The 26,836-nt window shown below is 46.5% G+C and overlaps 1 protein-coding gene across 1 annotated transcript in view; it reads left to right on the top strand.

The window, feature by feature from the left end:
- Positions 1 to 26,836, top strand: part of ATM (Serine/Threonine-kinase ATM-like protein) — a 312,761-nt gene that overhangs the window by 9,557 nt on the left and 276,368 nt on the right. Inside the window, exons 6-7 of the mRNA XM_087389269.1 lie at positions 15,819 to 15,975; positions 16,073 to 16,215. Coding sequence (XP_087245395.1) covers positions 15,819 to 15,975; positions 16,073 to 16,215 — 300 coding nt within the window. The remainder of the gene's footprint in view (positions 1 to 15,818; positions 15,976 to 16,072; positions 16,216 to 26,836) is intronic.

Below are 26,836 nucleotides of genomic sequence, written 5' to 3' on the forward strand. Positions count from 1 at the left end.
ATATCCCTATTAGAGGACCGAGCTGCCTTGATCACCCGCTCACTATACAAGGCTGCCCTCCATGCTTTCCCTCACACCACTCGTTCCACTCGCCCACCACCTCTTGGGACTGTACCCAGTAATAATTGGTACGATGAAAAGTGTAAGGCTTTACACCGTTAGCTCAGATTCGAAGCCAAAAATAGCCTTTTTAGTGAACCAAAGACGCTACACGAGAATCGTAGAGACTGGTACGTAGGAAGAAACTAGATTTCATTCGCCGGAACAAGGAGGAGCTATTGAACATTCTGTTCAGTAACAACTTTAAGGACTTTTGGCAGAGATTCCTAGAGGGACGGTCCCCCTCACCACTCACCGACACTCAGGTCTGGTATGATCATGGACACACATTATATGACATCCAAAACCAGCCAGCCCCTGACCTCTCAAATATGCCACGTCCCATTTCCTGCACCCTCTTCATTGTTGTGGGGGTGAGGCATGCCGTAATGAAACTTCATAATGGCCGAGCGAAGGATCATGAGGGGCTATGCACTGAGTTCATTGCATATGGGATTAACATCTCTGCCCCGATCCTAGCAAAGCTTTTTAATGAAGCTGTCTGTTTAGGGTTTCCACGCAACTGGACTATTAACATTATTTCACCATCCGCAAGGCAAGGGATCCCATAAGCCCGGAGAATTACAGGACCATTATGATTGGACATGTGATGTCCAAGATCTATGCATCCGTGCTTGATTCTGAGGTCAGCCGATTTGCGGAGTGTCGAGGACTTAGAGCAGCAGGACAGGCTAGTTTCTGACGTGATCATGGCACTATGGATCATATTCTCACGCTCAGGTGTGTCATTGAGGAGGTGAGGGCATGGAAACAGAGGGTCTATTGTTGCTTTGTGGATTTCCGCAAGGCATTTGACACAGTCCCGAGAGCGTGCCTCATATGTCACCTACATGATTTGGGGTATGAGCAGGAGATCATTTGGGCTGTCATGGCACTTTACGAGAGAGTTGCAAGCAGAGTCCGGGTAGGGGCTGGGTGGATAGATGAGATCATGAGCACTATTGGCGTCAAACAAGGGTGTCCTTTATTACCCACTCTGTCTCAGGCATAGGGGGGGGCTGGTTGCTCTCTCGTTGGCACGTTGACCCGGATATTGCTTTATGCAGGCGATGTGGCTCTTCTGTCTTCCTCTGCAGAGGGACTTCAGAGACACCTTGATGCACTCCAGTATTTTTGTGACTCCCATGATTTGAAGGTCAACGCGCTGTCATGCGCCAGGAGTAGTTCACGTTTGATGGGTCACTTGTTGAGATAGTTTCATCATATATATATTTGGGGGATGTCTTCTCTGGGCCCATCTTCACTATGAGACCCGTGATGCAGGCATGCTTGGGCAGAGGATATGCATCATTGGCAAGACTAGAGAGGCAGCGCTTCCGCTCACACTTTCAAGATCCACGGACCAAGGTGATATTGTTTGACTCCTTGGTCCACCCAGTGGGCATGTATGGCAGCCCTTGTTGGGGGCCAGATCTATCCGATACAAAGTGGGCATGGGTGGAGCGACTACAGGTGCTCATGCTATCATGGATGATTCACAGTAAGCCATCAGTTCCTTACCAGATCATAGAGGCTGAGTTTGGGTCATCTCCACTACAGCTAGATGTTGCATTTTGGGTTATCACATATCTGTACCGAGTCAGAGAGTATGGGGATTACCCTTCTGGACGTAGGAGGCTGCCATGGTTGGCATTGTCTTTCTCTATGACACTCTTTGTAGGAGGTGACTAGAGATGCTGGTATGCACGCACAGAGAGATGGTTTGAGGGGTTGGGACTCCACATGGATAGACTCCCTCCTTTCCAGTACAGTTTGGATGCTCCTTTCTCCCCCCTCATGTCACACGATGTCAACCAGGTGATCCGTGAGGATCTCTTACAGCTACACACATTCTGGACGTGGTTGGCACCGAGCGAACTCCTAGTGAAGCTTAGCTTCTACAGAGATCACTGCTTACATATCACAGATGAGGGTTTTATTGATCCACCAGGGTACATGGACGCAGAGCCACTTACCCCACTCATTGAGGATCTCTATTGGGCAGTTCTGGGTCTCTTCACATAGACTTCGTATAGAGAGCAGCAGGGCAGAGCGTCTACCTAGGGAGAGGTGCTTATGCACATTATGCGAAATGTAGGAGGTTGAGATAGAGGAGCCCTTCATCTAAGCACTTCATCTTCAGGTGTCCCATCTATTATGAGATCCGCGGGCGTTTCTACTGTCTCTTTAGAGATAGTTATGGGGCCCTGTCCCGATTCCTCCCCTATCCAGAGATGCTTGGCAGGCTTCATTCATGAGGTAGTTAGGCATCGCGAGAGGATACTTCGATCACGGAGACAGGAGCAGACTCTTCCTTGGTAGATCCCTCCCAGAGCTCTATCACGGAGTTCTTTTAGCCAGATCTCCTGGACCCCCCTGAGACGAGACCTCGACATGATCGGGACTCAAATCCAGTGACTCGACAGCTCAGACAAACGATAGATGTGCAAATTACACTCGGGGATATCGCCTCCATGTTCACCATCGGAGCTCGACTGACAGGGGTTACTGTAGCCCTTGTTAGGCGTAGAGCTATGACTAGGAGACGTCACAGGACCGCACCCTCGAGTGGCCGACAACACTCTATCACCGATTTCCTGTCTACAGTGCCTCATCCACCTCTGATGTCCTGATGAGGATGAGGATGAGGATGATGATGATGATGATGATGTGACTGATTTGTAGTTTGATCACCGACATGACTATGTTGTACTTAGTACTTGAACTATCATTCTGCATTATTTTTACATTATGCATTGGTGTGGATGCTGGTTTAGTTCACAACTTGATTGTACCAGGGTTTCACAGTCGCATAGACCATTGGTCTTCCGAAGACTTTAATAAACTTTCTTTCTTTCTTTCTTTCTCCCCTCATCCCCTGAGCCTCTCACTCTCTCAGCCCCCTCCCTCCCTCAGCCACCCCCCTCAGCCCCCCTCCCCTGGCCTCAGCCCCGCCTTCCATCCTCTCCCTGTTGTGCCTCCAGAGCAGTTGTTGCGCCTTCAAGCAGACTCCACATCTGACAAGGGGCTCTCAGGTGCCCCTAGACTTGTGCGGATTGGTGTGCCTCCACGAGTTGCTCTCCCCGGGACTTGTGCACCTCCTACACGCCACACCAGCCTTTGAGCTGTCAAGACTGCCGAGGGTGTGTGCAACTGCCAGGCGCAGTCCCTAGCACCCGCCCAAGCAGCACATTGCTGCTATGGGCTGCTCTAGGGTCGGCCTAGACCCCGCATAGCTGCTGCAGGTAGTGTGAGGGTCGCATTTGCCCATAAGAGCCCCCTTTTAGGGGCTGTCAAACTTATCTAGGCCCTGCTGGAATCCAGCCCCCTCCCCAACTGCCCCAGACCTGCAAGAATCTACAAACAAGCGGCAAGAACCAACCAAAAAATGCTGTTAGGAGGTGGAAGCAACAAGTGAAGGGAGCTGTGAACAGCCCCAACCTCTCGAAAAGATACGACATGCTCATGGGGAGACTGAGAGATAATTTCTGCTCTTGATGACATTGGGGGCAGGAAGGTTGTTTACAATGCCTACAGGAGGACATGTTGAAGACACATGGGGGAAGCAAGCACTAGAGGATGCCATGACAGCTCACTCAGCAAATAAGGCTGCAGAAAATGTCCTTGTCAGTCTCAATAAATATGCCTTGCATTGATCGAAAAGCTAGACAATCTGGAAGCCACAAATGTAGCCTTGCTAGCTGAGAAAGGACTTATGGATAAGACACTAACTGAAGGGAAGAATTAAGGGGGGAAGATGCAGAAGAATGGAGGAAGGAGAAGGCCAAGAGAGAAGAGTGGGAAAAGGAAAAGGCAAAATCGGAATCTGTCAAAACCAATCTTCAGGACAAAGTGCATGCATTAGGGATTGAATTGCAGCAAATCAACGGTATGAAAGGGAGCCTGGAAGGAACTTGTAAAGCCATGCAAAAGCTCAAAGCAGAGAATGCCAGCCTCGCGAAAGATATTGCAGCTATGCAGGCCACAATGCAAGGGAAACTTAAACAATAAATCAGCAAATGGGACGCAAAAATGTTGGAATGGAAGTATGTGGTCAGAAAAGGCACATCAGCCCCTAAAAAGGAGATCATATTGGATGCCCTCGAAGAGGTTAAGAGGCATGACAACAAATCCTTCGAAAACCAGCCTGTCCGAGCGTCCTCCACTGTCCATGTGCCTCTATATATGAGCTGATCCCTCTCTCTCTAGCACCGATCCATAGATTTTGGCTAGTGTGTGGCCTATCATGGGAGGAATCCTTGGTTGCGGATCTGATACATATACTGCTGTATGTGGATGCATAGTCCTCTTTTCTTCTTCAGCAGTGACATTTAAAGGTCCTAGAGGTGTTTTGCAGGGGGAGAGACGTGACGGTCAACCTTGGCAAGACCAAGGTTATGATCTTCAACACTTCACAAGTAGTGCTTCATCGACGCAGCTTTACATACCGAGGAGATTAAGTGCAGATTGTACAGTCATACACCTACATGTCAGGAGGATGTGATTCTGGCGTAAATTTAATTTTAAACTTGCAAGAATTATGACGTGACTGCCTAGGGCCTCGAGGGCATGGGCAAAGGGCAGTGCGTGCGGCACCTAGGGAATTAAATTTCTAGTGGGCCACAGGAAAATAGCAATGTGCAACCAATTCCCTTGGGCATTAATTAATTGGTCCAACAGTGGGGTGCCAAAGTGGTATAATTTGAAATTAATTCACGAAAAGCACTAAAGACCCAAATTAGGGTTTGGGGGGCACGAAAAGCATTGATGGGCCAAAAGCGGGACCAAGACCAAAGACAGCCATAAAGCTGGGCGACCTCAATTCAGCCAGGCGTGGGGCTCCATACAAGATTTCGCACCTCTTCCAGGCCAGTTCGCGCTTCTTTGCTGCTGCACTTCTGTATGCCAAGGTCCCAGAAGTTGTCAGAGGCTGAAATCGCACTACAAAGAGTTGTCCAGGAGCTGCTGAAATCTGTGCGTGGATTTGTACGGCCTATTTCTTGCTGTTCTGGACACTTCTGACGTGAAGACTGTCGGATACAGTTGCGATTTGCCTTGAGGGTTTGCTGTTGGGCAGCCAGGCACCTTGCCAATGATTGGATTGAGATTTCTTGGTACGCGTTTGCTGCATTGAAGCAGATTCATGGAGTTCTTCGCGTCAGACTCTCTTTCTACCTTGTGTGATCATGGAAAGCATGGGGCAGCCTAGGGGAGTTGTGTGGATGATTAGGCTCCACCAATTCAACCCTGTGGCTGATTGCTAGCCCTGTAGACCGCGTGGTTGGAAGAGAGCTTGTGGTTGGCATTTGGGGAATTGGTTGGCACGTGAAGATTCTCGTTTTGAGCAGTTGCAATATTGGTTTTGCGAACTCTTTTGTATTCAGCCTGTTTGGGCAGAGTTATAATATGAAAAGAAATACCGCAAGGGGCGCCAGACTTTGGGGCCAATTGGCGTGTGGTGATTGTGTGGGACCCTTTGGGTATCCTGCACACTTGTGATTGTGCTTTTGAAGTGATTACTGCTGTGATTAATTGAAGATTTACCACCCTTTACGTTGTTGAGGCTGGTTTCAGTGGTTCCATCGCTGGGATCTATGTAACTTCTTCAAGAGGGGAGCCTGTGGTTGGCTTGGTGCATCCAGCAGACTAGGTGAAGAAGAGAGCATACTATTCAGTAAATATGTCTCACAGGGAGAGAGCTCTGAGTCTTACTGGAGAGGAAGAGGAAGAGGGGATGTCTCAGTCTCATGATGATGATCAGGGTGCAAGAGAGGAGTCCTAGCATGTTGCAGAGCATCAGGATGATTGGATTGATGAGGAGGATGTGGATTATTCACGGCACAGATGCAGAGTTTCATGAGTGCTTTCACGTAGTTCACACAGGATCCTCGCTTGCAAAAGATGATGGATTGTGATGTGCAGCCGAAGAAAAGGAAGCCCGATGATGGGGATAGGGATGTTGAAGCTAACAAGAGAACACATGTCAGTTTTCAGGATCAACCCTCTTAAAACCTCTATGGTTTGTAGCAGCCTAATGCTATTCCTGGGCCAACTCAAGGTAATAATTTTCAGTCCATGGTTTCCGGACAGCAAGGAGTTCTGGCAAACCATAAAGTTATTAGTTAAAAATTAGGATTGTGGAGAGGAGATAGAAGAGAGGAGCTCCCGTCTGCAGCTGCCCGCCACCACCCCGTCGCCATCAGCCAGCCCGTCTGGCTGTGCCCCCCTTGCCCTTCAGGTCGCCTTCAGCCAGCCCATCTGGCCGCGCCCCCCTCGCCCTTCAGGTCGCCCCTTGCCCTTCAGCTCGCCGCCTTCCAGGCCGCCTTCAGGTCGGAGCCTACAAGATCCTAGCGAAGATCTTGGCTCTTCGCTTAAAGCGTTTGCTGCCAGATATCATCAGAGCTACTCAGACAAGTTTTGTCCAAGATCGGAGTATCTTGGATAACATCTTCACCTTTTGGGAGGCCACTCACTGGGCGCAGGAGAGTCAGCAGAAGATTGCAGTTCTTCTTCTCGATTTTGAGAAGGCTTATGACAGAGTGGACTGGGGTTTCTTGGAGGGCAGGCTTCAGTGATAGATGGATTTCTTGGGTCTCCTCACTTTACTCTCACTCTTCTAGCAGGATGGTGGTCTGTGGAGGGAGAGGATCGGCTTTTTAGCTATCCAGATCAATACGACAGGGATGTCCGCTTGCACCTTACCTTTTCCTTTTCGTAGCAGAGGCTATGGGATACTTTATGCAGGCTACGAGTCATGGCACTTTGGGCCTTCATCTGCCTATCCGGCAGGAGCAGGAGCTTCTGGACACTGAGTTTGCTGATGACACGGCACTGACAGTCAGAGGAGATGCATATAGTCTTGCTACTGCTGCGGACTCAATTGACGAGTTCAGCCTAGCCTCAGGGGGACTTGTCAATTGGAACAAATCAAAAGGCATTTGGACTGGAGCTCACAGCAGGATACCCGAGCATGGGGAGGAGACAGAGGCTTTGTGTGGATACCCAGAGGCACCTCCACGAGATATCTAGGCTTCCAAGTTGGCATTGAGGTGTCGTCGACGCAACAATTTGCCCCAGTTCTTGAGAGTATTCGGAGGAAGCTAGCCTACTGGGGTACGGCTAGACTTTTTTTGGCCAGAAGAGCACTGGTACTCAACCAGGTTCTACTTGCGACTATGTGGTACGTTGCGTCATGTTGGTGCTTTCATGCTGACTCGATTCGCCAGGTGAGGAGATTGCTTCGGAATTTTCTGTGGAGTGGTGGTGATGGTTCCGAGGACACTAGGGCAAGAGTTTCATGGGATACTATCACTTTACCCTCCTCGCAGGGAGGACTTGGGGTTCTTGATCCGGAGATGCAGAGCAGAGCCCTTTTAGTCAAACTTCTTGTTAGAGGTTTGACTCCAGGAGATCAGCCGTGGATGCAGTTCCTACTGCATGGGATTCATCAGTGCACCCCCAGAGCTGCAGGCCAGTGGGTAGGTAGAGTCAGTTGGATCTTCCTGGCGGACCAGCATTCTCAGCCTTCCTAACCATTGGTAAAAAGGCTTATTCAGATCTGGGATCTTTTTCGACAGCACCTCATCAGAGCAGTTCCCTCCTCTAGAGAGGGAATTGCCCGACAGCCACTTTACTATAACCGCTTGGTTCGGTATCAGGGATCTTCCCTTGGTACAGAACTTAGGACTCCCTTGGCCAGTTGGCATGCTCAGGGGGTTGTGACAGTTGGAGATTGGTTCAGGGGAGGTGTGGAGATGTCAGAGGAGGTGATCAGAGATAGACACGGGCCACTTGGACAGATTGCTTCTGCCAGATTACTGATCATGAGAGCTATTCCTCAGTAGTGGAGGGATATACTCACAGATCTTGCCTATGTTCACCCCATCTCTACTTGGTCAGGTTGTTTTAGTGAGGCTGGGCTATGCATCGGAGTTCGTTTAGGACCGGCACCGTTTATCTATTTTGAGGCGGACTCCTCTCACAGATTGTATCCCACTCAGCCCGTGGATTGGCAGGAGCTCCTTTGGCAGAGAGTCAGGGTCATTGGTTGCCGGGGTAAGGAATGGGCCACAGATCCTTTTAGGTCGACCATTGCAGAGGATATTAGATGGAGACTTTGGATTTTTCAGGGTCGACCTCTTGCGGAGCTTGACTGGGACCTAGGTGAGTGGGCATGGCCTACTCCGGTGGCAGGCGATCGTCCTCTTTCCTTTTTCCAGTACTCGATAAGAGCAGGTTACAGGCTTCAGCAGAGAGACTCTCATCACCTACCATTTGCCTCCCAGCATTGGCGCGCACAGGGACTTACTGTAGAGCTCTTGCTGAGCTACTGGACTCACTTTTGGGGCATCAGTAGAGCCAGGAAAGTCTCTTACTTTCTTTGGCTCACTATGCACAGAGGCATACTTGTGGGTACTTGGCTTCAGCAGATGGGTAGACCCTCCTTGTGTATGCGTTGTCAGCTTGCAGAGGAATCTAGTAAGCATTGTTTATGGAGCTGCCTCAGCTCTAGAATGGTCTGGACAGGTATCTTCAAGTTGTTCTCATATGTTACATCCGAGTCTTTTCTCTTGACATGGGGCGCTGCCCTTTGGGGGAGAGGATCTGGAGCCTTTACTCTCTTTGAGTTAGAGCCAGGAGACCAGGGTTTCTTCATGCAGCGTCGCCAAAAACGGGGTCCCACGGAGGCCAGCATCATGGAGCCACAATATTTGCTTTTGGTACCTGTACCAGCTCAGGATTCCCTACCTACTTCAGCTGCAGGGTCAGCCTGGGAGATCATTTCCAGCATTACCCTATGGCAGATATGGTGTTCACGATGTTCTTTTGTCCTTGGGGGCCATTCATGCTCGGAGGCTGACACTCTCGCTTCCATTTGGGCGGAGATTATCTTCACTCTCAGGAGTCAGTGGGAGCGGTGTACAGGCACCTCGTTGGCAGCTCGTGGGAGACTTATATCCTTCATGAGGACATGGGACTGCTCCTTGTTTTTTCATTTGACCCCTTTTGGGATGTCGTGGCATTTTAGTCCACCACCATGGCTTTTTTTCCCACATTGTTGAGGCTAGGGATAGAGTACTTTATCTCCCACCTGTTGTATGATTTGTTTTGAATAGAATATATCACTCTTTATTCTAATTAACTACAGTACTAGAGGTGGATGTTTTTCAAGCAACAAAAATTCTAGTTCTAACAGTTCCAATCACTAGCATGCATACTTCGATTATCTCCATAAAAGTACAATGTCAAAGCTTTTCACAAGTACTAATCGATGAGGCGTACAACGTCAATATCATCACCTTGAAGACTTTTCATGAGATGGGATGGAGGAATCAATGGGAGCTAGCACCATTCTTGGTGCAGATGGCTGATCAGCAAATGAGTTAAGGACATTGGGAATACTTAAAGCCATGGTGATGAAGGTTGCGGGGATTTTCTTTATTGTCTCTTTTGTGGTACTCAACATGGAGGCGCCTAGTCCGGAATAGAGTTTATTCTAAACCCGGTGCAACCAGGTTATTTTGGTGGTGGTTCAGTGTTTCAGGCCATGGTCAGCCCACAAGCCCAATTTTTGGGTATGCCTGCTAGTCAAATAGTTGGGTTTCAGCGTAGTTTACAGCCCATGGGACAGAATATGATGTATGCAAATGTTGGAGCAGCCTCAGGGATGCAAACAGGTATGCCTAATGCAGCAGCAAGTAACCAAGATGCAAAATATGGGTGCTGGTCTGAATAATACAGCTTTTCCCAATTCTGGTAGTGTGGGAGATAGAGTAAGTGCTGCTGTCCCTTTTGCCCAGGCACCTATATACGATAATTTGGCACCTCAAGGGAAGATGAAAGACTTTAAAGAGGCTGGTGCAGCAATAAAATTTGAGACATTTAGTGGCGTGCAGGATAAACTTAAGGCCTTGACCCTTTTGCCGCAGTTTGATGTAGCTTGCACAGGAGACGGAGTCATCCAAAATATGCCGGGCTGCGATTTTTCTAAAGGGGAATGCACTTCAGTGGTGGACCACTATCCTCATGCAAAACACTGCACCAAACACGTGGGTAGATTTCAAGCAGGTGTTTTCAGCTACATGGCTTACCACGACTTTTGAGGTGGATATCATGATTGCTTGGCATGAGCTGAATTCCAATAATTGCCGTAATTTGGAGGAGTATAACAGCAAGTTTTGGGTGGCTTTGTTGCCTGTTAGCTCCTACCGGATTGTTCCTTTCATGGAGCAGGTTGAGAAATATTGCTGCAGGCTGCCTAAGGAGTTGAGAGACTACTGCTCAAAGACTAAAGTTTCCAATATGTCTCAGCTTATCGCGAATGCTAGCACGGCATATGCTGAGGACTTTGGGTTCAAAGGTGGTCAGAAGCATGATACTGATCCGGTGAAGGACGAGAGGAAGAATGGATCTCGCGGGGATAAGTTTGATAGAAAAGCTAATTGTCAAAAGGATGACACGCTTTATTTGTCTCCAGAGGAACGACACGCTTTATATGAAGATGTCAAATGTTTTATTTGCAAAGAGGAGGGACATCGGTCTAGCGATTGTCCCAACCGTAAGAGGAAGGAGCCGGCTAGTGACACGGATGAGCCATGGAATGTTCCAAAGGGCAAGAGTTCCTAATTCCACAGCGGGTTGTTTACGGCTGGTTTTGTATAGTGTCGTATACAGGTACTTGTAAAAAGAATTTTGTATGGCAAAGTTTGCCACTCTTTTTGGCATTTGATTCTGGATGATGTATGTTATACGGTTTGCGGGATGGTGTTTTCCCTGCTACTTTTGGATGCTATTTTGCCATAAGGTTTCGGTAAAATATGCATGTTATTCTTATCATGAGGATTCGACAAGATGGGAATGCTCTTTTTTGTCATGTGGTTTCGACAAAAAGAGAATGGATTCCTCTAGACCTTGGTTCTAGATGCGCAATTCTTGGAAGTGGTCTATGTCGTGCATCGTTGGCTGCGATGTACGTGGTGTACTAGTCACATTGGGTGTACTAGTTGCTTGGTTTGCAGTGCTATACGTATTTGTTATCTGCAGCTCTACAAATCGTATATGCATTGTTGGCGATCTCTTGGCGGCATGGTTGGCTGTCAACTCAGATTTGGATTTGATATCTCAGGTGCTTCGGATGTTCATGATGTACCACTAGTGTGGGTCTGAAGAGATGGCCATAGGTGGGTAAAGCATGCATGAACTATCCCTGGGAAGTACAGTTTGAGTATCTTTGTGCATGCATTAAGTGTTTACATATGCTCATGATGTACCACTGGCAGTGGGTCCTTTAGGGATAGCCATACGTGAGGTGGATCGGACATCGTGAAGAGCATATTGTTGGTGAATGCATGTATGCACGTATGTCGAATGTATGCTGGTCTTTTGCCTAACAAACATTATAGTGTTTCGACTTGGTTTTCTTTTGCAGGTAATTTATTGCAATAGTGGACGCTTGCCTTCTTTCAAGAGGGGGGTATGTCATGAGGGCGTGATTCTGGCAAGAATTTAATTTTAAATTTGCGAGAATTATGACGTAATTGCCTAGGGCCTCGAGGGCATGGGCAAAGGGTCGTGCGTGCGGCACCTAGGGAATTAAATTTCTAGTGGGCCATGGGAAATTAGCAATGTGCAACCAATTCCCTTAGGCATTAATTAATTGGTCCAATAGTGGGGTGCCAAAGTGGTGTAATTTGAAATTAATTCACGAAAAGCATTGAAGACCCAAATTAGGGTTTGGGGGCCACAAAAAGCACAAATGGGCCAAAAGCAGGGCCAGGACCATAAAAGACAGCCAGAAAGCTGGGCGACCTCAATTCAGCCAGGCGTGGGGCTCCATACAAGATTTCGCACCTCTTCCAGGCCAGTTCGCACTTCTTTGTTGTGCCAGGGTGCTGCCAGGGCTGAATTCGCACTTCCTCTTGCTGCCAGGCTGCTAGTACCTGTTGGATTTCCGCATCTGCTGCTGCACATCTGTTGGCCAGGGTCCCAGAAGCTGTCAGAGGCTGAAATCACACTACAAAGAGTTGTCCAGGGGCTGCTGAAATTTGTGCGCGGAGTTGTACGGCCTATTTCTTGCTGTTCTCGATACTGCTGACGCAAAGACTGTTAGATACAGGTGCGATTTGCCTTGTGGGCTTGACGTTGGGCGGCCAAGCACCTTGCCAATGATTGGATTGAGATTTCTTGGTACTGCGTTGAAACAGATTCATGGAGTTCTTCGCGTTAGACTCTCTTTCTGCCTTGCGTGATTAGGGAAAGCATGGGGCAGCCCAGGGGAGTTGTGTGGATGATTAGGCTCCACCAATTTAAGCATGTGGCTGATTGCTAGCCCTGTAGACCGCGTGGTTGGAAGAGAGCTTGTGGTTGGCGTTTGGGGAATTGGTTGGCACATGAAGATTCTAGTTTTGAGCAGTTGCAATATTGGTTTTGCGAACTTTTTTGTATTCAGCCTGTTTGGTCAGAGTTATAATATAAAAAGAGATACCGCAAGGGGCGCCAGACTTTGGGGCCAATCGGCATGTGGTGATTGTGTGGGACCCTTTGCATATCCTGCGCATGTGTGATTGTGCTTTTGAAGTGATTACTGCTGTGATTAATTGAAGATTTACCACCCTTTACGTTGTTGAGGCTGGTTTCACTTGGGATAGTCTTTGTAGGACCTGTTTTTATGATGAGAAACGTGGCTAGGGCACGACACACGAGGGTAGGCAGTTCTAGCTCGACTAGAGAGACAATGCTTCCAAGCACACCTCCAGGAACCCGTAACGAAGGGATGGCTTTTTGATACACTAGTGAGACCGACAACCATATATGCAGCACCCTTTTGGAGGGGTGACCTCACAGCAGGCGAGTGGTAGAGATTTGAGAGACTAGAGGTGACTATGGGATCCATGATGATTCGGAGTAAGCCCGTGGTCCTCATCAGATCATATAGGGAGAGTTCTCTATGACACCATTGCAGATTGATGCAATCTTTAGACAGGGACACATATACTCAGGGTATGGGCCTTGCCTAGTTGGAGACTCTTGAGATTAGAGTCATCCAGGGTATTGGCATTAGAGTCATCCAGAGGATTGGTCGAGAGTGGGGTCAGCATAGACACAGGATATTGGCCTGATATGCATACATATCCAAATGGTTTTGCAGTCAGGGTATTTAGATCGATCGCCCTCCCCCCTTTCATTACAGTTTAAACGCCCCAACCCTCCAGATTCTGCGAGACGAGATCAATCGTATCATAAGGTTGGACCTACTTCAACTCTACACATCACGGACTTCAAGGGGGGGCTTGGCGTTTCCCAACAAGATCCAGTTCTACTGCGACCACTTTTGAGAGTATTAGAGGATGGACTGATTACCAGGCCCCAATATTTGGAGGACAGACGGGTCACACACGCACTGAGGATTGCTATAGGACAGATGCGGGTCTCATCTTACCAGCTGAGGATTGAGGCAAGGAGGGCCGTAGGTACACCTAGAGAGCAACGGATTTGCAGGCACTGCACATTAGCAGCGGTGGAGACAGAGAAGCACTATTAAGAGATTCGAGGACAATACCACTGCTTCTTTCAGGAGGGACATGGTTTCGAGCCGCTCTCCCGGTTGATTCATTTCCATGACTAGATTTGCGTTGGCCTCTTTTTGATGGAGATGTAGCGACACAGAGAGACCCTGCTACTACAACAGATCAGATAGCAAGAGGTGATAGTACCACAGAAGACTGATCGAGCGAGACACGTCATCGATTTCTATGCCTTCAAGTCAGAGTCCTAGGACATATTGGGATAGAGGAGGAGGAAATAGCTGACGTGAAGGCAGCATGGATCAATGGGAAGAGACAGCGTAGAGCAGTGGAGTGTGCGACACAGAGGATGACTATAGCATGCACGATAGAGGTCCAACCCATTGTTGTTGTACTCAGAGGAGATTGCTCGACCCGAGGTGTCACCTTTGGTATGGCCCATTGGATGCAAAGATCACGGAGATGCCCCTTGCCACAGCGAGAGATGGCTCCACACACGCACACACGCACACACACAGTGAGGTGGTTTGAGCGACTGGGGCTCCACATGGACAAACTTCCCCCCTTCCAGTACAACATTCATGTGCCGTTCTCCCCACTATGGTATCACGAGGTCAACCAGGTCATACGTGAGGATCTTCTGTAGCTACACGCATTTTGGACCTAGTTGGAACCGAGTAGCTCACAATGAAGCTCAGCTTCTACAGAGATCATTGCCTACATATCTCAAATGAGGGGTTTATTGACCCATCGGGATATATGCAGATTCATTTACCCCATTCGCTGAGGATCTCTATTGGGCAGTTTCGGGTCTCTTCACATAGACTCTGTATTATTGAGAGTGGCCGAGCAGAGGGTTTACCAAGGGAGAGACGTATATGCACCTCGTGGTCTACAGGAGATTGAGTCTGAGGAGAATTTCATTTTTAGATGCCCTCTGTACTATGAGATCTAGGGACGCTTCTATGGTCTATTCAGAGATAGTTCTAGATTGTTATCCCGGTTCCTCTCTTTTCCAGATCAGAGATGCTTGGCCGCGCTCATTCATGAGGTAGTTAGACATCATGAGCGCGTACTTCGATCACAGAGATAGAAGGAGCATACCTTGGTAGATCTTCTGAAAGCACGATCACAGAGTTCTTCCAGCTGAACCATACAAGCTCCCGCTCCACAAGCCCTAGACGAGATCGGGATCCAGAACCAGTGACACGCCAGCTCAAGTAGAGGGTTGCTGCACAGAATCCAGATTATGCTTGGGGACATACCCTCCTTGTTCAGAGTGGGAGCGTGACCGACAGGGTCATGGTCGCCCTTGTTAGACGTAGAGTAGTGACCAACAGACAGCGCAGGACTGAGTCCACAGGCAGCTGACATCATTCTATCTCTAGTTTTATGCTCTCGCTCGCACACCCTTGATGAGGCGGGCTAGAGTGGACCACAGTTGTCACCATACAAGTTGTGTCTCCATGTTTTGAAAGCATGGACAATACCATACAGTTCTTTCTTATATGCTCAATAATTTTTCTTGGATGGGACTAGGTTTTTTCCTTTCAAAACCCAGCGGTTGTGTGCTTTGGATCCACACTACTCCCACAGCTGTTATACTTGCATCAATTTCTAGTACAAAAGGCTCATTAGGGTCAACCATATAACATATATTACATGCATGTGTGTGTGCTGACGAGAATAGGGGTCAATACCATAAGAGTAAAAGCTGACTTTTGTCTATTTTTGACTTGTTGATTGGGCGTGGCATAGTCCAGGATTGTGTTGGGTGTATCATTTAGAGAAATTTCAAATTTTGATCTCATGCTAGTTAGCCACATTGCTGCAAACTATCAACCTCGTCATTCATACCAGGGAATTAGCTTATTATGGCATTCCCATGACTGTGTATGTTTAATACAGCTGTGTGTGTGTATGGGGTAGGTATGGATATGCACCTTCTGTTTGTACGGATATATGCAAATCTCCTCAACTTCTTGCAGTATATATGCAAATCGCGCAGTAATATGATAACAACAATGTGGGCCTCAAATCAAGGACATGTTGAAACCCCTTCTACTGAATCGTGAGGCTTTAACGTGTGTGTATTACAAGTTTGAAATTTGAATGACACCCTAGGCCATAAAGCAGCTGTTTTTAAAGGTTTGCCAATTCCAGTCTCAGAAAGGCTAAGTTGTCCTTGCTTTGCAGGGATGAAGGAAGAGTGGCAAAAAAGCTGTTGGCTTCTTTGAATACTTTTCTATTAGCAGATGGTCCAAATCTAGGGGATTCAGTTATTGATCTCCATTCTGGTGTCAAAGATTTCATGGTGCGAACTTGGCTGACAACACGTGATCGGGAACTTAAGGTATATGAGAATTTTCCATTGTAATGCTCGTTTTTGGAATTACTTGTCATGTTTTTTAAAGAGTGTGCTAACTACATGCTACACTTCTGTCTTGTAGGATGGGCTGGTTTTATATGGTAGACTGCAATTGAAGCTAAGAATGGTGGTCACTTGCTTTGAGAGTGGATTTATTCAGCAGATGCTGCAGCTGGTTGAAAAGGAGCTGGATCAAAGTAGTGGCTTTGTGGTTGGATTATATCGGTAGGCCCATCAACTCAATCAGTATTCCATATTCATAAGGGGAAGGGGGGGCTGGAAACAGAAAAGACCACAAAAAGGGAAATTAGTGGAAAGACTTAAAAACAAAACTGCACAACACACACACATATGTGCATGTGCGCACGCCCACTCCCCCGCACACAATATGCACACTTGGAGAAGAAAAAGAGAAGATGAAGGAATCTGCGGGAACTGATCGGGATGTTTTTCAACAGCCTAAGAAGGTAGTTGTATTGAGCAACGCCCCTTTCAATCTCGTCAATGGGATGCTTCTTCTCCCTCACCAGGACAGGCTTCTACTTCAGCTCCTGTCCTTCAAAATCGGGTGGGGGTTTTGAAGAAGGGCATCCTCATATGTGATTCTGAAGAAGGGGAGAATGCTATTTCTTTCATGGATCACGAGGGAATGCAGCCCATGCAGGCTGAGGCTTTGCCTCTCTGACATCTTGTTCTATCCTTATACTTTACTGTATATATCTCTTTCATGCATCAAACACTTAAGTGCTTTACATACAATGTACAGAGCCTCTGCAATGTCTCAAAGTGGAGGCTTTTATGGAATTATGTACATAAAATGCAGCCAGATATTGTGTGTTTGCAAGAGCATAATCAACACTCTAAGGTTGGTCATCATGATTATTTTGCCGGCTATGACATATACTATGCTGGTACCACCACCTACTCAGGTGTATGCATACTGGTTAGACATGAGCTGGAGCCTCAGTTAGCCTTCAATGACAGTAGTGGCAGATGGATGGTCATACAATGTAATGTCAATGGTGATATTCTTGAGTTTGCATCAGTCTATGCCTCCCAAACCTCTGCCATGAGGGCTTCTTTATGGGATTCTTTAAGCAAATATCCATGGAGATCTAATGCATTCATCTGTGGAGATTTTAAGAATTCCCCTCTGCAAAGAGATAACACCACTTCAAGATCTCATATGCTATCATTGGAAAGGCAGAAATGGGATAGCATGCTTCTTTCTATGCAGGCTGAAGATTTATGGCTGCTCCTCCAAGGGTCAGTGCCTGGATATACTTTTCATCACAATGCACTTACTACATACTGGGCAAGGCTTGACAGATGGTATTTGTTCTACCCACAACAATATGCAGATTTTAGCCCTCATTTCCTTGTAGATTTCTCATTGGGCTTGTCAGATCATGCCCCATTATGGATGAATCTGCACCTTGGTATGCCATTGGATGATTTGCTACCCCTTTCCAGTAGATTATTACATGTTAATCAGGCTTATTTCCGACATTGCTATTTTCAGCAAATGATCAGACTAGCAATTCATCCCTTACCTTTGCATGCCCAAGAGGACATGGATTATGCTTGGGACAGCCTTGTCTCTCGTATACAGAATGTCATAAGGGAGTATGGAAACTGGCATATGACTAAATGGAGGAATGAGGTCAAATGGGCAAAAAGGACAGCACAACAATTGACTGAATTTTCACATTTGAGGCCTCTCTCTGAATCAGAAAACGATTCCCTTTCACATGCTCGGATTAAATTGACTGCTAATGATCAGAGAAAATTGCACAAATGGCAGATTAGAGCAAGAATGAAACCCCTCATGGATAAGGGCTGCTCATCAAAAGCCTTTTTCCAGGGCCTGCATGCTACTCGAAAGAAAAACTCATGTCTAAGGGTAAGGAAGCTAGATGGCTCTTGGACGCACTCTTTCTCTGATCTCCAAGATGAATGCCAAAATTATTTCCAGAAATTGTTCTCTGCTCCTGGTTCCCCATCAAATCAAATGACTGATGCAAGGACTGAATTCCTCCAATATGTTTCTGAAATAGTGGAAATGGATGATGCTCTTACCTTGGAGAGGCCTTTTACTGATACAGAACTTGATAATGCATTGTTTCACCTCAGCAAATACAAGTCCCCTTGGCTGGGATGGCCTTACGGTGGAATTTTATATTTCTTTTTGGGATGATTTGAAAGATATCCTCTTGCAAATGATCAATGTTGCCTGGCAAGAAAATCAGTTACCGCACTCTTGGAAGCATGGCATAGTCAAACTTGTGCCCAAAAAACATGTGTGACCATATGTCAGATTGGAGGCCTATTACTTTGATGCCTGTAGTTTACAAACTCATTGCCAAAATGATTGTGTATAGGCTTCACGAGATATTGAATGCGGGCCTTCATCCTCATCATTATAGGTTTGTGCCGCGAAGACAAATCCATGACAATATCTCCAATGTATCGATTGCAATTGAATATGCCAAGTACTCGCATCAAGATGTGCTCATATAGTAGGTAGACATTGCTAAGGCATTTGACACTGTTCAATGGGATTTTATCTCTCAAATCATGACAAAGTTGGGCTTTGGTCCAAAGATAGCAAATGCAGTTTACTGGCTTTATTCTGGCTCTACTTCTCAGTGCATTCTTGGGGGTTATCTATCTCGGTCATGGACATTGGGTAGATCAGTTAGACAGGGCTGCCCTCTTAGTGCTCTCTTCTATGCCATTGCGACCCATCCCCTCTCAATGTATCTTGATCATCTTACAAACACAGGACAGATGACTGGTCTTAAAATCCGTGGGGCTGCATCTTTTTTGGCACAAGCATATGCTGATGATTCCTTCTTTATGCCACATAATTCTCCCAAGGAAGTTCACATGCTTATGACCACTCTATCATTGTATGGATTGGCAGCGGGATTGCATGTCAATTTTGACAAATCCAAATTGCTTCCCTTGAAACAATGTGGTCAGACATTTGGGATATCCTATAGGATGGCATATCACCAGAAAGTAGCAATTAAAATGGATCTTCCAAAGACTTCAACATAAACTGGAATACTGGAAAATTTCTACTTGGCCACTTCATGTCTAGTACAGTCCATTGTAATGTCCTATGTTTAGTTCTTTTTGCCTTTGCTACATTGGTCATCTAGAGATATTTCAGCCTTTATGTCTCAAGCTATGGAAATGTTATGGAGGACAAAAACTGCTGTGAAAGCATTGAGATTAATGAAAATGGAAATGGTGTGCTCTCCTAGGATGCATGGTGGACTTAATATCCTTAATGTAAGATATCATGTACTTGCAAGGAAGGCGAATATGCTCCATACTTTTTTCTGCCAACAACAGCCATGGACTTGTATGATAGCATCCATGTGTGTCAACATGAGGACTTCTGCTTATGGTCATTGGACTACAGATCATTGGGAGGTTGTCATTGGGAGATTTGTAGGGAAGATACCTGGCTGTCCTTTCTCTACTGCTCTGATACTTGACTGGAAACAAGTACTTTCTAAGGTCAAATGGGCTCCTGACAATTGCTTGGGGACAAACTCAATGAGGAAAGAAAGTATTCATTGGAGTGCCATCTTTGACATTCCACTAGCTTTACAGGAACCTGTTCGAGCATACAATCTCATGAAATTGGGAATTAGATATACACATGATGTAGTAGATAATCAGGGCTATGTCTTATCTTTTCCTCAGGCCACTGCTTCCTATGCATTGGGAATGCACCATAGGTCGATATGGAAGAAATTTGCTGATTTGTTACATCCTTTTCTACCTGTTCCCCCTGTGGCTGACACAGACAGGCTTATGGATTGGCAATTGCAACCCTCTACTACATGCTCTCATTATGTTCCTCTACCTGCCTTGACCTCCATCAAAGCCTACAGGCTTCTTCAGCTTGCTCCATGGATTCAGCAATATGCTAATACTCTGTGGCATATCAGGAAGCCCCTCTCATGGTGGCGGAAGAATCTCCAGATATTATGGAAGTGTAAAATGCCTTTGAAACAAAGACTTTTTCTTTGGAGATGCATGACAGGCACATTGTCAGTGGGAGTCACACTTGCCAATCGTCGCATTGCACCATCCATATGTTTACGATGCTAGGCTCCTATGTTAGGCTCCTTTAGAGACTGTCCCTCATTTGCTTTGGCACTGCCAGTGTTCTAGGAACCTCCTCGGAAGAATTTCAGATCATCTTCGACTCCGTTTCCCGAGTCACAGATTTGGGAAACATTTCTGGCTGTTTGGCAGATTTATGAGGTCTTTGTCTCAATACTCACTATTTCTCTCTTGGGTGAGATATTGGGCTCTTTCGACAATCTAGAGTGAGCATAATTTGGCATACTTGGGTCGGTAGATTCACAAGTCATATGAATCTTTCCGAGCCTCATTGCGGCAATCCTTATATGATGCCTGCCATGAGGGTGATATAGATGCTTCTTCCATAGAGCTTTTCTTTTTATGTTTCTGATCTTTGGGATGCTCTCTATTTTGGAGACTTCCCATCTTGTAAATTTATGAGCATATAAATACAGCACTGGATATTACCAAAAAAAAAGTGTATCTATATAGACATCTTTGCTTGATGTATTTTGAGCATATCCTGGCTTTGGGATGCTCATCTTGTAATATAAAAGCGACAACACCCCCCCCAAAAAAAAAGTGTATGTATATAGTATATATCTGCTTCTATACTTTTATCTATTTTTTAAAAGGGGGGTAACTCCTAATTGCTCTCCAAAATTAAATTCAATTAATTAGTTTGTATCTCGCTCCTCAATCGATTAATTATGTTAATGAACCTAAGCTAACTCCCTGTCTCCCATCTCTCCCTCTGTGCCTCTCTGCTCACGCCTCTCCACTCCACTTCTCTCTCCTCCCCTTCTCTGCTCAGGCCTCCACTCTGCTTCTCTCTGCTCACGGTCTCCACTCCCTTGCTGTTTAACAAAGCAGCGCTTTCGACATACGACTTTCCGTGTGCTAATATCATCACTTTGCTTCAGGTAGGACCAATTTTGATCTTTTTAATGTAGCTTTGGTTTGCTTATTAGTAGTCTTTGATTGAGATTTCAACCTTGTCAGCAGATACACAGAAGCCATTGGGGATTGATAGGTTACATTAGAGTGTTAAAATTTACGTATATTGATGTGCAAAACATACTGGTAAAGTTTAAGATGTTGGATTCAAGTTTGTCCATAAGATTTCGGCAGGGGTTCTATTTGATCGCAAATTTCATGCTTCTGTGCTCCATCTCCTTCTCTCCTTCTCTCTGCTCCATCTCTTTGCTCACGGTCTCCACTCCCTTGCTCCCCTTCTCTGCTCACGTCCTCTCTCCCTTTGCCCAGCCCCCTCTCCTGCCTCTCCCTCTCCTATGCGGCTGCCTCTCCAGCCGCTCCCTCTTCTCTCTCTCCACTCAGCCCTCTACCTCTCCACCCTCTCCTCTCCCTCTCCCTCCTCTATCTCCCAGGACTTGGTATCTATAGACCTGGCGTGATTTCTAGAGACTTCCTCTTGGGCAGCTTCTAGAGACTCTCTCTCGCGCACTCAAAAACCTTAATCGACGTTAATCGGCACATAACTTTTATACCACTCCCCTCCCCCTTGCCACACTTTTTCATTTTTTCCTCGCTGGGGGTCCCTATTAAGAAGAATGTAGAATCATAGCTGTCCCAAAGCGGAACAACCATTACTAACAATTAGAAACATTGATAGCAGACAGGGACAAGATGGCACCTATTGTTGGCTCTTTCCTAAGGCTTTCGTAGGAAGAGCAGGGTTTTCTCAGTATGCAGGGTTCCGAGGCTTTTTGTCACCTACAGATATATCGGGGTTGTCGATTGTAGTATATTTGTAGCTTAGGACATCGAGTCGTGTTCCGGTGAGAGACGTAGGCTTAAGTGTGGTAAGCAAACAAAGTGCATGCATGTCTATCTTTAAAACTTGCAGTAACGCATGTCAAGAGGATTTATGAGACGACCTGAGAGTCGCTTCCTGGTGTTTCCAAAGAGTTGAGAAGAGTTAGAAGTAAGCGGTGTCGACGACATAGAACTGGTCTGGACATGCTAGTAGCTGAGGCATGATTTCAGGACTATCTGGGTGTTCTACTACAAATAAGTGGATTTGAAGAAGGCTGAGGCATCCATCGTGAAGTTTACTGGGTGAAATTTTGTGAGCTAGCAGCTGTCGATGAGGCTGTGGTTTATGCAAAAAAGTCTGTGGGGAATGGTCTCTGGTGTTGAGGAAGAACCTTCAACTGGCAAAGCCAAGAAGCATGTATGGAAGAAGGAGAATGATAAAGCCATAGGCATGATGGGTAAACCTTTGGGCGAAGCATTAGGGGAATTTTGGACTCAAAAAGGGCCTCATAAGGAGTGATCACTCTTTGATAGAGTCGGCTTGTAATCTGAGCATCGACCCTTTCATTGGGATTAAAGTTGAGTGGAGGCAAATGGGAATCAAGGTAACATGGGACCTCTAGAATAAATTCCAATGTTTTGCAAAATATAGCCCTCACACGTCAATACTATCTGGGCACCGCTTCTAGATCCGTCAAGTGGCCTAGTGGATTTGGAGTCATACGCTCAGGATCATGGTTTCTTAGTTTAGTGAATGCCACTTGTTTATCTAGAGCATCATATTTGGCTAACAGAGTGCTAGCAAGTCTTCTAGTTTAAGGTGGAGAGTCGCTCCCTTATTTATATGGAGAGGGAGGGACTTGGTCACTTTGTGTTGTGTCCATCAATAAACTAACTAGGGCCTAACTAAGACTGGATTGCCTAGGGTGAAGGCTAGCCAACCTATGATCTTGGATTCGATATATGGTTAGGGTGGGATTGTCCTGTGGTTTTGAGGACTTTGGCTTGGTGTTGTACCCCATCAAGGTCAGACATTACTTGACATGGTTTTAAGGACTTTCGCTTGAAGTTGTACCCCACCAAGGTGAGACATTACTTGACATGGTGGGGGCGTTTCACTTTGGTACCCACATAGTGACCTCTTACTTGCTAGAGATTGGACTCCAATCACATCTAGATGGCCTACTGAGCCCTCCACGTGAGCAGGCTTCAAAGCATTGCAAGTGATTTGCAACACTGCAACTTTTCACTCTTTCTCTGATCCAAGGAGTTCATTGTTTGTTTTGTGCCCCCCAATTGGCTCCTAGAGTTAGCTCCAGCTGTAGCCGTGGGAAGTATACCACAGAGGGCTGGTTTCTCTGGGCACCCTAAAGGAGAGCTGCTGATTGTATTGGATTTTAGTACTGGTTCTTCTTTTTGCAAAGAAGAAAGCTAGGAATGTAAGCACGCTTGCACACACACACACACTTTTTTGTGAGAAGAAATCTTTTATTGCTGTAAAATAATTACATTCATAGTTACTTGAAAAACGAAGTAACTACTACTCAACTAAAGATCTTAGTATAAGCTGTATACACATCCTGATCAATCAAACGAGTCTGAACACAATCATAGAATGATTGCTGCAGAGATCGTTTGAAAAAAAGAAAGGATGAAAATAGTGGATCACCAAAGACTCTATGATTTCTGTCCATCCATATAAGTCCATAGTGTCCAGTAGCGCACCCATACAAAAAATAAATCAAAACCCTGTCTCGCTGGATGAAAACCAAACAACCAGAAAAATCTGCCAAAAGTAACAGTAGGAAATCTCGCTCGAAGCCTCTGTCGGATGAGAGCGATGAAATCACAAGTATGTGGACAGAACCAAAAAATGTGAAGCACAGATTCAGTAGAGTGCTGGCATCTGTGACAAACAGCCGGAGCAATATGTCTGTGTGCGAGTAACTGGCCAGATGGAAAAATGCCAAGGAGAACTCGCCAAAGGAAAAGCTGTTGCCAAAGAGGGACTTTGTAATGCCAAAGGAGACGCAGCCTTTTTCTCCACCACTTCATTGGGCGATCCATATGCCAAACAGTATTTGCTCTGTGAGAAATCCAAGGCGGAGGTGATAACACTTTGTACAGAGATGACACTGTGATATGTGAGAGCTTCAAGGGCCGGGCGTATGAGGAAGAAGAGCGTAAAATCCAATCCTCAAGCCTATTCTGAAGTTCCAAATGAGGTACCGGTAAGTACAGTTGAAGCATTGCTGAAATCCTATGCCATAAAGGACGATAATGAGCTCCCAAGCCGTATTTGCTAGTAGCCATAGAAAAGGATAAAATTGTGCCATCATCCTAAAGTACATCCGCCACAGATGAAATGCCTTTGAAGGAGAGAAAATAAGAACGTCTGGGTTCTTGTATGGCCAAAGGAGGGTGGAATACTTTAGACCAAAAAATATTCTCAACCCTCAAAGAGTTTCCCGACAGAGAATCTCTGCCATGCCATTCCAAGTGGGATAAGATATGTTTCCAATCAAGAAGCAGGCGACAGACAAAAGGGTTGCCTCTGGTCTTGCCTTGGATAGAGCCAAATAAGAAATCCCACTGAGTAGGCTGCCAATGCCCAAAGGCAGAGGTATGAATATGTAACAAGAGAGAGAGGATCATGAAAGCCCAAGGCTGATCTCCTTGCATAAACTGCATCATCATTTTCCCTCTGTGAGCAAGTAAATGCATTTGAATATTGAGAATGTTCAGACTCCCGTGCATTTTTGGAGAACAGAGACGATGCATAGAGAGTAATCTGAGACTTTTCTTGCCATTTTTTGAACACCAGAAAATTTCCATGATAGCTGACATAAAGGAAACCAAATCTGCCTTAGTGAACATAGTGAGGGGCAGATAAAATTGTATGTATGCTATCAAAATGGATTGTGTAATTCGCAAACGAACATGTAATGGCCAAGTTGCAAGCTTCCAATATTCAAGTTTTTCCCTTAACTTTGTTAGCACCCAATCAGTTTGTTGGGAACGAGTGGGTCCCCAACCTAAAGGATAACCGAGATGTCGAATGAATTGAGAAGCGGGGACAATTTCCCCAGGCCACAGAAGGCTGTGCCATTCTTGTGCATGCAATGGCAACAATTTTGATTTCTGAAAATTTACCCGAAGACCAGCAGCCAATCCATATGTAGAAAGAGCCTGCATAAGCATGGACAGATCAGCCCGAGTATTTTTTGGAGTAAAGAATGAATCATCAGCATATGCCTGAGCGATCATGCTATGATTGCCAAGAATCTCCAAGCCGTGCAACTGGTCAGTGTCCAAAAGGTGGTCCAGATATTGAAGCATTGGATGAGTGGCTATGGCAAAAAGTAAAGCACTTAAGGGACATCCTTGCCTAACAGAACAACCAAGAGTCCAGGATGGAGAAATATCCCCTGAAAGTATGCAGGCAGCTTTACTATAGCCAAGTGATGAGTTGCTGCTTTTTTGTGCCAAATCCCAATGCTTGCATAGTCGATGAAATAAAATCCCACTGAACAGTATCAAAGGCTTTGGCAATATCAACTTGCAATAACAAAACATCCTGCTGCGTGTATTTGGCATATTCAATTCCAACATAGGCATTAGCAATGTTATCTGTGATATGCCTACGCGGGTGTAAATGACTGGCATAAGAGTGATAGGTCTCCAGTCTGCCAAAGACTCACAAATTTGCTTTTTTGGAAGGAGTTTAACAAGACCTCTCTTCCATGTGTCTGGCATTTTCTGATTTTGCCATGCAGCATTCACCATATGTAGCAATGTATTTTTGCCGAAAAAACAGTGCTAATTATATTACTTCGAGAACAAGATACAAAAGGTCAGCTTGTAGCTGATGGGCTGCGTACACAAATCGGACACAGCCCTAAAAGGTAACACAATAAATCACTCTCTTACGTCGGGATAAAGCGAGTGTGAATGAACAGCCATCGGGGTGGTGAGTAGCACCACCGAAGGCCCTGCGAGGTCTGCTCGAAGAAGAGGCCCTGAGTGTTCCAAGCCCGAAGGAAGCGTCTCCGCTTCTCTTGACCGGACCGGGAATCTCCCTGAATCTGGTCCCACTGGCCTCTGAGGGTATGAATAATCTCGCGCCAAATATCAGTCATGACCTGGGCAGTCGATAAGGAGGTGCCACCGAGGATCTGCGCGCAACGCGAGGTCCAAATGTGCCACCCTGCTATGCTGCTGATAATCTCCCAGACTGGCTGCCTCTCCTGAACTCCTGTATCCGCCTCTGCCAAGTGCTGCGGGATACCCTCGAGCAGCCCCAATGTACCCTGCGTGATAAGGAAAGTGGGGTCCTGCTGGCATGCCTCGAAGAAGTGATGTAGACCAGGTGCGGTGCTGCACCAACAGAACGCGCCCCACGTGATCAAGCCTAGCTCTGGTGCTGCGCGAGTGAGAATCCCGAAAGTCCACCTTCACACTTCCTGGGCGCGAGTGCAGCTCCACAGGCAGTGCTTTGGTGACTCCTCAACCACACGGCAGATCTGACATCGTCTGTCCTGGCCTATCTGTCTCAACCAGCTCCCCACCGAAAGACCTTTGTGGGCGAGAAGCCACAGGAAGTAGGAGATCTTCCGCGGCCGCCAGCTCTCCCACAAGGCCTTCCAGAAGGCCTGCAAAAAGAATCTGGAGATACCCTGTGCATACCAGCTAGGCCGCTGGGTGGGGGGGCGACTCTGCATCCTCCCAAGAACTCGCCTGCCCAAAGTCGTGCTGTAGGCGAAGAAGGAGGTCGGTCCCTGTCCTGTCACAGGCTCTGGCCAGCTCCACTCTCCTGGGTCCCACTCAAGGCTCTGACAAGGCCCGCCCCTCCCAGAGCCAGAGTCGCCAAAGCTGCAGCTGATCTTGCTCAATGCTAGGGTCGGTACGCCAGACCTTCCCCAAAAGGCCTACGATCCGAACCCTCTGCCATGGGAGTAGGGGG

The sequence above is a fragment of the Dipteris shenzhenensis genome, chromosome 18 (genome assembly GCF_047967505.1).
Source record: "Dipteris shenzhenensis isolate YYH24624 ecotype China chromosome 18, Dip_SZ_1.0, whole genome shotgun sequence".
Taxonomy (NCBI): Eukaryota; Viridiplantae; Streptophyta; class Polypodiopsida; order Gleicheniales; family Dipteridaceae; genus Dipteris; species Dipteris shenzhenensis.